The 13213-nt window shown below is 35.8% G+C and overlaps 1 protein-coding gene across 4 annotated transcripts in view; it reads right to left on the bottom strand.

Moving 5' to 3' along the window:
- Positions 1–13213, bottom strand: part of SPICE1 (spindle and centriole associated protein 1) — a 54865-nt gene that overhangs the window by 31136 nt on the left and 10516 nt on the right. For 3 of the 4 annotated variants that reach the window (XR_003971849.2, XM_030330063.2, XM_032594756.1), the window contains exons 4-7: positions 10181–10324; positions 6000–6102; positions 4833–4939; positions 2079–2194 (exon numbers count right to left, since the gene is read on the bottom strand). Coding sequence is in view for 3 of the 4 variants with exons in the window: in XM_030330063.2 (XP_030185923.1) it covers positions 2079–2194; positions 4833–4939; positions 6000–6102; positions 10181–10324 (470 nt within the window). In the remaining variant the exon portion in view is untranslated. The remainder of the gene's footprint in view (positions 1–2078; positions 2195–4832; positions 4940–5999; positions 6103–10180; positions 10325–13213) is intronic. The other variant, XM_030330064.2, reaches the window with a different exon arrangement.

The following is a 13213-nucleotide window of genomic DNA, read 5'->3' as shown; positions in this document are numbered from 1 at the left end:
AAAGAAAGCAAAGTAGAAAAAAGCAAAGTAAATGAAAGAAAACTAAAAGAAGCGAAGATGAAAGTGAAAATTGATAAGAAGACATCAGAAAAACAGTAGCTCTAATTAATAAATCAAAATCCTGGTTCTTTAAAAATTTAACAAGATAGACAAACCACTAACTAACCTAATTATAAAACATGGGAGGGAGGACAAAAAGAAATGAAGAAGGGGAGATAAGCATGAAAGCAAAAGACATTTTTTAGAAGTACAGAAATTATTTGCACACCTCTATGGAAATACATTGACAAGCCTACAAAAAATGGATAATTTCCTAAGAAAATATAATTTACCAAAATTGCCTTGAGTAGAAGTAGAAAGTTTAATCCACTCTCCATGGAAGAAGAAAAGTTATTATGACACTTCACCACAAAAAAGCACCACATTCAAATAGTTTCACAGGGAAATTCTACAAACCTTTTGAAGAACACAGGGTCCCAAACTACATAAATTGTTTTAGGACTTAAACAATTAGAAAATGTTCTGGATGCTTCTCATGAAATCAAGTATAATATTGTTACCTCAATCTGATATTATATATTTAAAAAATTATAGACAATATTATTTAAGAATATTAATGCAAGAATACTAAATAAAATATTAACAAACAACATCCAACACCACAATAATGAAAAGAATACACCATGGCCAAGTGGAATTTATTTCAGTAATGCAAGAATAGTTCAATATTAGGAAATCCATAATCTAATGCACCATATTAATAGATCTAAAGCAGGAAACTTATATGATTATCTCTATAGATCTTGAAAAAGTCAACACTCATTCCTGATTTAAAAAAAAAACAATAAAACCTGAAAATAAGAACTGATAGACCTTTCCTTAGCATTGTTAAAAAACAAAAAACAAAAACAACAAAAACTTCACTTCTAAAACCAGCACCTTACTTAAGATGAAACAAAAGAGTCACTTTCACAGATCAGGGACAACACACAGATGCCCACTATTTCCACTATTTTTTTTTCACTATTTCCACTATTATTTAATACTGTCCTATAGCTACTGCAATACACAAAAGAAGCCAACTAGAGATATAACACTTAGAAAATATATAAAACTATGTCTATTTGCAGATGACATGATGGAATACCTGGAAAACTCTAGAAAAACAATGCTAAAACTAACTCAACCAAGATTCAATAAGTTAGCAGAATATCAAGATAACACACTGAAATCAACAGCCTTCGTAAACACAAACAACTACTTAGAAGGTATAATGGAAGAGAAAAATCCCATTTAAGAAAATAACAACAACAAAACATTAACTACTTAGGGATAAACCACAAAAAATGAGCAAAATCTATATAAGAAAAATATTAAAACACTGCAAAAACAAAAATGTAGACATTAACAAATGGAAAAATATACTTTGTCCTGGATAGTAAAACCCAACATAATAAAGATGTCAGTTCTGCCTAGTTTATTTATTTTATTTTTTTATTAAATTTTTTTTACTGTTTATTTTTGAGGCAGGGGAAGGAGGGGGGAAGGGGGAGGCAGGGCCAGAGAATCAGAAGTAGGCTCCAGGCTCTGAGCTGTCAGCCCAGAGCCTGACACAGGGCTTGAACCCACAAAACACAAGATCGTGACCTGAGCCAAAGTCGGACGCTCAACCGACTGAGCTACCCAGGCGCCCCTGCCTAGTTAATTTATTAAAAGAACAAAAATACCAATAACCTTTTCTTATGAAGCTGGATAAACTGATATTAAAGTTCACATGGATAAATAAACATGTAAAAATCATTAAGAAAATTCCGAATTAAAAAACAGCTACGAGGCAAGTCTATTCAAACACCACAAACTCTAATTAAAATAGTGTGGTATTAGAGCATAACTAGAGAGACAAGGCCAATGGACTAGAATAGTAAATCCAGAAATAGACCCAATATTATAATATGTCAATAACATATGTCAATATATATATAATATTATTATATTATATCTCAATAAAGCTGAAAATCAAAAGAAGTATACTTGGAAGAAAGGGAAGCACTGTAGAGATTTATGCCACATATACATACCTGTCTACATTCGTATTTGACAGAGAGTTGATAGAGTTATCCAATTCATTCTCACTTTCTCCAGACTGGCTGTTAACGGTTCCTTCTTCTTCTTCATCATCTACTTCATTAAGAGCCTTTCTCAACGTAACAATAAAAATAAAAACACAAGTTGGTTATATATACACTCATCCTTTCTTTCTTTTTATCGTAACAATTGAGAGGTCCCTCCTTCTAAGGCTAACATCTCCACAAGTGCTCTAGAACCTAAACCCTCTCACCTCCATTCTACTCCATGACCTTCTATCTCCTGCCTCTCCAACCTCTCTCTCTGTACCGGCTTCAGCTCATCCACATTTAATGTGAACAAGTCTCTCTCATTGTATCTTCTCCCTTTCACCACCAAACCTCTTGAAAGAGTCGCCCCCCACTTCTCATTTACCATCTGTGCCCTACAACTTTGCTTCTGCCCTACCATTCCACTCAAACTGGTCTCTACAAGGTCAACATCGTCTTCTGATTTGTTCCTAGATCAAACAGATTATTTTTTTTAGTTTTTGCCTTCCCTTACTTCTTTGATTCATTAGACATTAATTACCACTCCTTTCTTCCCTTCAAGATCTTCTTGATACACTCTTCCTTTTAATTGGCATGATACCAGATTTCTCTGTTGTTTTTTGTTTTTTGTTTTTCTATTCCCAATCTCCTTTATTGGTTCTTCTTTCTACTATTTCTTAATATCTAATGGGACTCAAGGTCCTCCCTTTGGACCTTTTCTCCTCTCGTCTGATTCCCTTTCTGAATGATTGTAGTTCCAAAGCTGCAATCACAAGTAAAATGCTGTGAATTCTCAAATTTCTACCTTTACCCAGATTTCACTGGAGCCCTAGGCAATTATATTCAACTGCCTAAAAGATATCCCTAGTAGACATCCTATATACATATAATAAACATGTCCCAAATTAGTCATCTTCCTAAGCCTCTCCTATTATTCTCCCAGAAGCCTTGTTCCTGCCATATTACCTAAGACCATGAACAGCATCACTATCTACTGATATGCTCAAGCCAGCAAACTGGGAGGTATCCTTCTTTCTCATACATCACATCCAATCAGCTCCCAAATCCTGTCAATTCTATCCCTTTTTAAAATCTCTCAAATTTATCCCTTTTCCCCTCTACCTCCTTCTCTACTGCCACTGCTTAGGTTAGGCTCCCACTACTTCTCACTAAAATTCTATCCTAGGGTACCTGGGTAGCATCCAAGTTCAGCTCAGGTTATGATCTCACTGTTCCTGAGTTCAAGCCCCACATCAGGCTCTCTGCTGCCAGTGTGGAGCCTGCTTCGGGTCTTCTGTCTCCCTCTCTCTGCCCCTCTCCTGCTCACACTCTCTCTCAAAAATAAATATACATACATACATACATACATACATACATACATAAATAAAATTCTATCCTGAGTCTTCTAATCAGATCCTCTCACCAGTCTCCTCCCTCCCAAACCCATCTTTCACTCTACAGTCGATTTCATCATGACTCTACTCTTCCTATAATCTTTTGGTAGCTCTACTCTTACTTTCTGGTTCCTTAGCCCTTCACTACCTAGTTCCTCCCTGTCTTTCTAATATCAGCTCTTGCCAATTCCCCATCCCCATAAAAGAGACCATGATATCTGAAAGCTAACATTTTTAGTAAATGCCGAAACATAATGGTTTTTGGCTAGAGATAGGGCTAATGGGTGTTGGCTATTTAAAACGTGTAATTTTACTTAACTGCCTTTGTAAATAGAAAACAATACTTAACATGGTTTTTTATGATTCTGGACCTTATAATTCCCTAGGATCAACCCTCTAATTGATGATTCTCCTTTTCTTCATAGGACATATACATAACCTAGGAAATTGCATTAAACAGGTATTGAGTCCTAATCAGTTCTACGAAGTTGTTTTATTTTAGTATTAAATTCTTCAAGTGCTTTTAAAAAATGTGTCCCATCTCAAAATTCTAAACATTTTGATTCATGAGTTAATCATTAATGAATTAATCATTAATTAATGGTTTCAATTAGCTTAGGATATGGTTAATTAACATTTTACTACTAAAATAAATTTTCCCATCTAACTAGACAATAAATCCCAAGTTTCCTGGGTAGCTACTTTTTAAACACACTATTAGAAGGGACTAACATTTAATGAAGAGCTAGTATCTGGAATTATGCTAGGCATTTTACATAACTTATCTCAGCTGATCCTCACAACAACCATAGTAAGCATATTCTATTCCCATTTAACAAAAAAAACAAAAACACTCTGGGCCAATTCAGACACCTTAAGAAATCAACTCCAGATCAAAGAGCTAGTAAGTAATAGAATACAAACATAGATCCACCTGATTCCAAAATGCAAGTGAAAAGACTCCCCACTCCTTCCATACTGGCAGATGGAGCCCAGCTTGAAGGCCATCTCTGATGCCAACAAGCTATGTGATCTTGGACAAGGCACTTAATTTTTCCGAACCTCAGGTTTTTCTTCTGCTAAACGGAGATAATAATAGCTTACCTTGTAGGTAAGTACTCAATAAAAGGTAGCTATCATTATCCAGTCCTGTCTTGTTTGGTAGAAACATTACTCACAGAGAGTGCAATATGCTTCAGTAAGAACAATTCTAACAACCATAACTAGATATCTGTTGATATTTAAGCTTTTGAAATGTTTACCACAATACCTACATAAGCTTAATTTCCACGTAAGTATGATGGCTATGAGAATAGCACATTACCTGAGGCTCTATGACAGATTCACTAAGAATGGCCTGGGTGACAGGGTCTTGATTTACCACGATGGGACCCTGAGAGGAATCAGGAGCCACTGTTACATTCGGAAACCCTGCAGAAGGAAAATAAGTAATGATGATTTTATTTCATTTAGTTAAATTGACTTTACAAACAATACACATTGCCCTAAGTTTGTTATCACATGAAAATCTTAAATAATAATAATAGCACATTCATATAAACATTCATATAAACACTATATGCCAGGCGCTGTTCCAAGTACTTTTACATATATTAAGTCATTTTACCCTCACAAAATCTGATGAGATTGTTACTAGTATTATCTTACAGACCAGTAAACTGAAACTCAGAGACATGAAGCAAATGGCCCTGAATCACACTAATAAATGGCTAAGCCAAGATTGAAACTTTACACTAAAAACTAATGATCTATTTTTAGGGATTAAACAATAGATTACATACACATTAAAGTGAATGATGCTATGTATCTGAACAGAGGCAAAGTCCCTTTTAGAGAGAGATTGAAGTAGATTTAGACTTCAAATTAAGTTTTACTCAAGTTACACAAATACAAATACTTTATATAGTAACTTAATATTAATAAACTGGAAATTAAGTCATATTTTAAATTATAAAATCTTGTATATTGCCCTATAAAATATCCTAGTAAATAATAACAATTTACCTTTGCTTAGCTCAGTAATTTGTAATAGTTAATATTCTTAGTGAAAAAAAACAAATTATAATGAGTCTATGCCTAACAACTCTTATATGTTATCCACTCTAGAATACTTGTGATATAAATAATGTGGTGCCCAAGGGGCACCCGGGTGGCCCAGTCGGTTAAGCAGATGACTCTTGGTTTCAGCTCAGGTCATGATCCCACGTCCTCGTGGGTTCAAGCCCTGTGTCGGGCTCTGCACTGATGACGTACAGCCTGCTTGGATTCTCTCCCTCCCTCTTTCTCTGCCCCTCTCCCACTTGCATTGTCTCTGTCTCTCTCAAAAATAAATAAACTTTAATAAATAAATAAATAAATAAATAAATAAATAAAGTGGTGCCCGAGAAATGATTTAAAATTCTTCCAAGTAGCCAGCTATGGGTTATGGCTAATAAGAAAAAGAAGTTTTTGTTTGAATTGAATACATTACCTGTGCGCCTACGAGGAAAATCAACAAATAGATCTTTTGCTTCAGCCATCAAATGATCAGATTTTTCCAAAACATCCTGCATCTGGTATTGATCAGAAAGAATCTAGATACGTGTTAATGATAAATATATTACTCAGAAAAATATATATACATATACTTATGAAATCACAAAGGAAAAGTCCATACAAAGGTAGCAGGCATAAAAATAACCAAAGGCCACTACCTTTCTAAAATCCTTCAGTGACAATATCCTTAAGTACCAGTAGATGGGGCTATTACAATAATTAGTAGATTTCATGTGCTTGGCCACAATCCAAGTAAGAAATACATTATTTAACTGCGAACCAGCACACATACAAATGTAAATGTATAACAGAATAAAAGTTTTACTTAACCTTACTCTTTGAGAACCACTCTGAAATTTTCCTTTTAGCTCCTATTTCATTTTTTTAAATAATGGCTACAACACACTAACTCAATTTCACAATCCACTAAAAAGTTGTGATCCACAGTTTGAAAAACACTGATTAAAGACATAAATCTCTGAGCCATAAATTCAGAGGTGTTTCAACCTTTAAAGTGTATTTCATAACCTACTATGGGATCATGATCAACAACTTAGAGAATATGAGCTAAGATATGAGGTTTAGGGCATCAAACAAAGTGATGTTTCTGTATTTATAAACAAGATGGATTTTTATCATGGGGGGATGAGAACCAAAACAATACCATTACAGTAGTGCCTCTGATTAGGCACTTTCAACTTAGGAACTTTCATAATTACAAGCAAGGACATGCAGGCAAGTCAACTCTAGCCACCACCGCCAGATGGCATTCTTAAACTGAAAGGAGTCACAAAATTGGAAACGACCCACTGTTTCCAACAATGATTCAAAACAGTAAAGCAACTGGCAACAAATGCTCTTACCAGAACCTCTCTAGCCCACGGAAACAGGTATATAATATAACCTTAGTTACTGTTTTAGGACACTGACAAAAATAACAAGAATAAAATTCTATTTCCCTTCTTCTCCTGCTATAGCCAACCATGTTGGCTAGCTCACTAGATGAGAATAAAGTCCTGAATTTGTTCCTTCCACAAAGAGTAAGCTTTGGAATGCTATAAGGCAAAGAGCACATTTGGAGCCAGAAGACTGGGATCCTAGGCCCAGTCAAGGGATACTAAGCAAAATCCAACCTCTCTAAACTTAGTTTGCTAATATGGAAATGAAAATACCACCACCTTCCCCAAACCCAAAGGGGTATTATCAGGATGTAGACACAATGAAAACCTGTATCATTCTAGAGATATTTGACAATGTTGTTACAACTTAAAGTGTATTATCCCATGAACCAAATTTCAGTCCCTGGTTAGCGATCTTGCAAGTACATACAATACATGCAATTAGAGCTTAGGAAAGAAAGTAAATGGAACATTATAATCTATCATTTAAACTAGAAAAACTACACACAGAATATTTCCTAATAGCAGTTTGATATTACTATTTAAAAAAAAAATCACTGACCTTCCATCAAAATAAAAAGATATAACTGACAGAAGCAGATTACAGAGAAATAACTTTATCATATCAAGACCTGATATTAATTATAATGAAGTCTCCAGTAAAGCCGCTGCCCTGTTGTACTCTGCCAGTCTGCCCAGCCTTCTAGGGGCAGGTGGTTTGAGAGACCAGAGATCAGTGTATTGGCTTTCTTTTGCTCTTTCTAGATTTACTTATCGCTTCTTTCGGTTAAAACTCATCCTCTTGATAGGTAAGCCAATCTCTGCAAGCCCATGTGTATACATTACTTTCCCAGATGGGTTCACAGAACACAAGGCCAAAGTTATGAATGGTGGTACACAGCCTGGATTTGCAAAGGACTGTCCAAGATTCCTTCAAAAACATTATAAAAAACTTCCCATCCTAGCACTTTTGTTCTCTGATAATAAAAACCAGATTGAAATAGGAAATTGCAGAGAGACTTGGGAAGTTATTATACTTTTAGAATTTATAAAATCTTCATCAAAGTCTCCCTCTCTCTGAATCTGGACCCTCATTTGCCTGATTCCCATAACATGAATGCATCCTACAGCAAATGCCAAAGAGCTTTTCTCTGAATTTTTGTTAATCCAGGAGTCCAGCCCTGGGGGCTGGACAGGTAGCGGTAGCTCTTAATACATAATGATAACTGCCTACATGAATATTCCCAACAAGCCTTCTTCATTTGATCCCTTCACATCCCTGAACAGAGACATTACAAATTGAACCCTGAAATAACAGATATACATATCCTTTGACTCAGCAATTCCATTTTTAAGAATTTGTCCTATAAATAAAGTTTTACATGTACTTAAAAACATTCAAGGATATTCAATGTATTATTTGTAGAACCAAGACAGGTAATAATCTGTGGGTGACAGACCTGCCACTTATCCACCAATCTCCTTTCTTTCCATTTTCCTTTCAACAGCAGAATCCCCAAGTTTTAGCCAAGTACATAGCTAGATTTCCTGACCATCATTCCAGGTGAGAATGGTCATGTGATGAATTTCTGGATAATGGGAGACAAGCCAGAATTTCTGGGCAGTATGTGAAAGGAGTAGCATGCATTCTCTTCCCCTTTTCATGCTGGCTGGAATACAGCTGAAGGAAGCTGGAACAGCCATTCTCTACTCAAGAGGTGGAAGTCCTGGAATAAAGGACCCCAGCGTCCCAACCAACTACCATTTTCTTCCCAATTGTTTTATAGACAGAAATAGATTTCTATTTTGTTTAAACCACTATATCTTGGGGTCATTCTTCTTCCAGAAGCCTAAGCTTTACTCCAGTACACTTCCTAAGTGCCCACAAATAAAGCAGTAAATAAATAAACTGTGGTACATCTATATACTATCTGGCCAAAAAAAAAAAAAAAAAGAAAAAAAGAAAAGGTAGATTTCTAGACACCGACATGGATAACCTCCAAAATATATTGTTAAATGGAAGTACCTGAATCCTACTAACAGCAGAGGTTCTCAATCCTGCAACGTACTAAAACTGTCTAAAAAATACCCACATCACAGGTCCACTAAATCAGAATATCCTTGTATAGCTACATCTTGGTCCAAATGTGGTGATTATTTAATGGAAGTTCTCAACCCTGATCTACTGTGCAGTGAGTGTTGAGAACCACGACACCAGAGCCTGAGGAGCGGCCCTGGAGTGGAGGCAGAGAGACTTCACACACCCTCTTTCACCGCTCTTCCTCTGATCCCTACTTCTACCACACCCATTCCTTGTATAAGCAATTCAGAACCTGAGCAGGAGCCACAAGAGATGGGACACAAAAGCCCAGAGCCACCTCAAAGGGGCTGCCTTGTTTCCTGGTCACTGAGAATTACCCTATAACGTTGAAATATGCATGACGGTCCAAGATCACCAAAACATACTTATCTATAAAGAACCATATTCCCTCCATCCACTGTTCTTTTTATAAGTTCATGTAAACATTTATTTGGGAGCTAGAATTCTTCCTGCTGATATATAAGATCAAGACTTTTACATTTCACTAAGAAGCCTAATGGATTCCTCAAAAGACAGAGTGATTTAAAGCTGCAGTGAAAGGTCACCCAGACATCCAAGTGCCATAAGTTTCAATAACGAACAAGAAGCAACACGACAAAGTATATTTCTTTTACAATGATTACAGTGATATCATCCCAAATAAAAGATTTTTTACTGTGGTTTCCTCTTATTTGCCATATTGTTTATTCCTATACATCTGATTACTTATTCAAACACCCTACATCTGTCAAAAGATTAAGCCAAAGACAAATGGCTAACACATTTTTTTTGCAAAGTAATCAATCTAACATCACTTGTGTGAACTGAGAAAAGTAATTATCTATATGACACTAATTATGTGCCAAGGACTGTCCTAATCCCTTTATTACTACATATCACGAAAATCTCTTAACAATACAGTCAGACAAGTCACACAAACAGTAACTTGCAGAGCAGGAATTCAAACCTCCAAACTAGACTAATCGTCACTCTGCTTCTTTTTTCAAAGTCCATGTGTAGATCACTGTATAAGGACGCAATCATTTGCCAGACCTTCTCCAATGTGAATCAAATTTAGGGGGAAAGAGAGAACCCCATTTATCACTTCTTCTCTAATATTATGCAGCTCAGCATTACCTCCCTCATGATAGATAATCTCCTTCTCTCAAGATGAGAAATTTCTGGTTTCTGCTTCTTCCATTTTCTCTTCAAAGCTTTTTCTTGCAGTTCCCAGTGTACTAATGCTCTGTTCTTTGATTTGTGTATTTCATGACGACGTATCTGTACAGAAGGAAAAAAAATATAAAAGAATGTTTCAGGAACAAAGATGTTACCTATTCAGATGGTGGGAACACCTAATCTAACTCATCTTTTAAAAATATTTTTCTGGTCCAACACATATATATTTATTCATATTCACAACCAAAATTTTCACAGTCTTCTACATTTTCAAAAGTGATTAAAAAAAGAAGTCTCTAGAACTAGTAGACCTAGCAAAAAGACAAAATGAAAAAAAAATCAATTTTTACCTCCTTTGTACAAGACTATTCAATAAACTGCTATTTTTCAAACTGCAGGTGAAGACTCATTTAATGGGTGGCAAAATCAATTCATGGGTCAAATCAACATTTTTGAAATAAAATAGAATATAGAATAGAAAATATTAAGAGTACATCACATTTAATAAAGTTAAAAACTGTGTTTTATTAAACTTTTCAGTTATGCATGTGTGTATATGTACAATTACATACACACACACACAGTGACTAACCACAATGTAAAAGATACAAAGCCCACTGAGTCACCTTTGGCAAAGTCACACCCATTTCATAATACTCACATCACTACCAAAAACTAACAATGCACTGTTTTTTAGAGCCCTGCAAAGGCTGCATGTGGAAGAGGGTCGCTGGAGATGCAGAACTCCAAGAAAGTAGAATTGCTGAAGCAGAAGCAGAGATTTGAACCACAACTTAAGAGTTAGAGGAGAGTTCACAGAGCTGGCTAAGGAATAGGAGCAGATACTGGCTTCACAAGCACTCTACTATTCAGAACTATGAAGAGAACAAGATCTATAGGGCATCTGATAAAACGTACCGCAACAACCAAATACCGTGTAAAGATTCTGAAGACCAAAAACAAATGAAAATGACATTTTTGAGACAACTGGGGAAATACGAATATGGACTGGGAATTAGGCAATACCAAAAAATTATTGTTACTTTTATTAGGTATGATAACAGCATTGTGGTTATATAAGAAAATATCTGCATTTTTTTAAATGCAAACTGAATATGTTGGCACAAAATGACATGTTCTCTGAGATTTGCTTTAAAATGCTACAGTGAAGGAAGAAAAGGGTATGAAAAATGAAGCAAATATGGCAAAATTTTAATAACTATTATATCTGGGTGAACAGTGTATGGGTGATCTTTATACTTTTGTCTCCATTGTCACATAAATTTGAAATTTTTCATAATAAAAAAATTTAAGTCAGTAGGGGATCATTACTATCCTCAACAAATATTTAATGAGTATCTACTAGGATTAAGATTCCCAGGTCCACAGAGACACATAAGAGGCAGCCCCTATCCCTCAAAAGCATTAACAATCTGCCCAGGGAGATTGGGAACATACAGCTGACCTTTGAATGACAAGGGTTTGAACTACGTGGATCCACTTATACATGGACTTTTTTCAATAAATACAGTACAGTACTATAAATGTAATTTCTCTTCCTTATGATTTCTTAGTAACATTTTCCTTTCTTTAACTTCATTTATTGTAAGAATATAGTATATAATACATATTACATACAATATACATGTTAATCATCTGTTTATGTTATCAGTAAGCCTTCCTGTCAATAGTAGGCTATTAGGGACGCCTGGGTGGCGCAGTCGGTTGAGCGTCCGACTTCAGCCAGGTCACGATCTCGCGGTCCGGGAGTTCGAGCCCCGCATCAGGCTCTGGGCTGATGGCTCAGAGCCTGGAGCCTGTTTCCGATTCTGTGTCTCCCTCTCTCTCTGCCCCTCCCCCGTTCATGCTGTCTCTCTCTGTCCCAAAAATAAATAAACGTTGAAAAAAAAAAAAAATTAAAAAAAAAAAAAATAGTAGGCTATTAGTAGTCAGGTGGGGGAGTCAAAGCTCATACACAGATTTTTGACAGTGCAGGGGGTTGGCACCCGTAACTCCTACACTCTTCAAGGGCCAACTGTACATGTAAAAATAAATGATATGCATTAGGCAGCACATACTTAATGCCTCATACACAGTACGTACAACCACAGTTCAGAGGAGATACCAACTGTTGGGCAGCTTCAAAAAACTTCACACTTAGAACAGAGCTATAATAATCAAGACAACGTGGTGAGGCATAAGGATAGACATATAGATTGGTGGAATAAAACTTAGTGTCCAAACCAAACCCTTATGTTTACAGACCACTGATTTTCAACAAGGGTGTCAAGATAATTCAATGGAGAAATGGCACATAGGACAACAGGGTATTCATTTAGAAAAGAACGAGGTTGGACCCCTATCTCACACTATATACAAAAATTAACTCAAAATGGATCAAAGACCTAAATATAAGAACTAAAATTATAAAACTTTTAAAAGGAAACATAGAAGTAAATTTTTATGAATCTTGGGTTAGATAATGGTTTCTTAGATATGACACTAAAAGCACAGGTGACAAAAGATAGATAAACAAGTTCATCAAAAGTAAAAACTTTTAGGGGCGCCTGGGTGGCTCAGTCAATTAAGCATACGACTTCGGCTTAGGTCATGATGTCACAGTTTGTGGGTTCGAGCCCCGCGTCGGGCTCTGTGCTGATAGCTCAGTGTCTGGAGCCTGCTTCGGATTCTGTGTCTCCCTCTCCCTCTGCCCCTCCCCTGCTCATGCTCTGTCTCTCTCTGCCTCAAAAATAAATAAACATTAAAAAATTGAAAATTTAAAAAAATTTTTAATTAATTAATTAAAAACTTTTGTGCTTCAAAAATACCCATCAAGAAAATGAAAAGAAAACCAACAGAATGGGAGAAAGTATTTGCAAATCATACATCTTATAAGGAACTTGGATCCACAATGTGTAAAGAACTCTTACAACTCAAAAATAAAAACACAAGTAATCCAATTTTTAACTGGCTAAGGAATCTCAATAGACA

Source organism: Lynx canadensis, chromosome C2 (assembly GCF_007474595.2).
Source record: "Lynx canadensis isolate LIC74 chromosome C2, mLynCan4.pri.v2, whole genome shotgun sequence".
In the NCBI taxonomy this organism is placed as follows: domain Eukaryota; kingdom Metazoa; phylum Chordata; class Mammalia; order Carnivora; family Felidae; genus Lynx; species Lynx canadensis.
The sequence above is the reverse complement of the archived record's forward strand: the minus strand, read 5'-3'. Positions and strand labels throughout refer to the sequence as shown.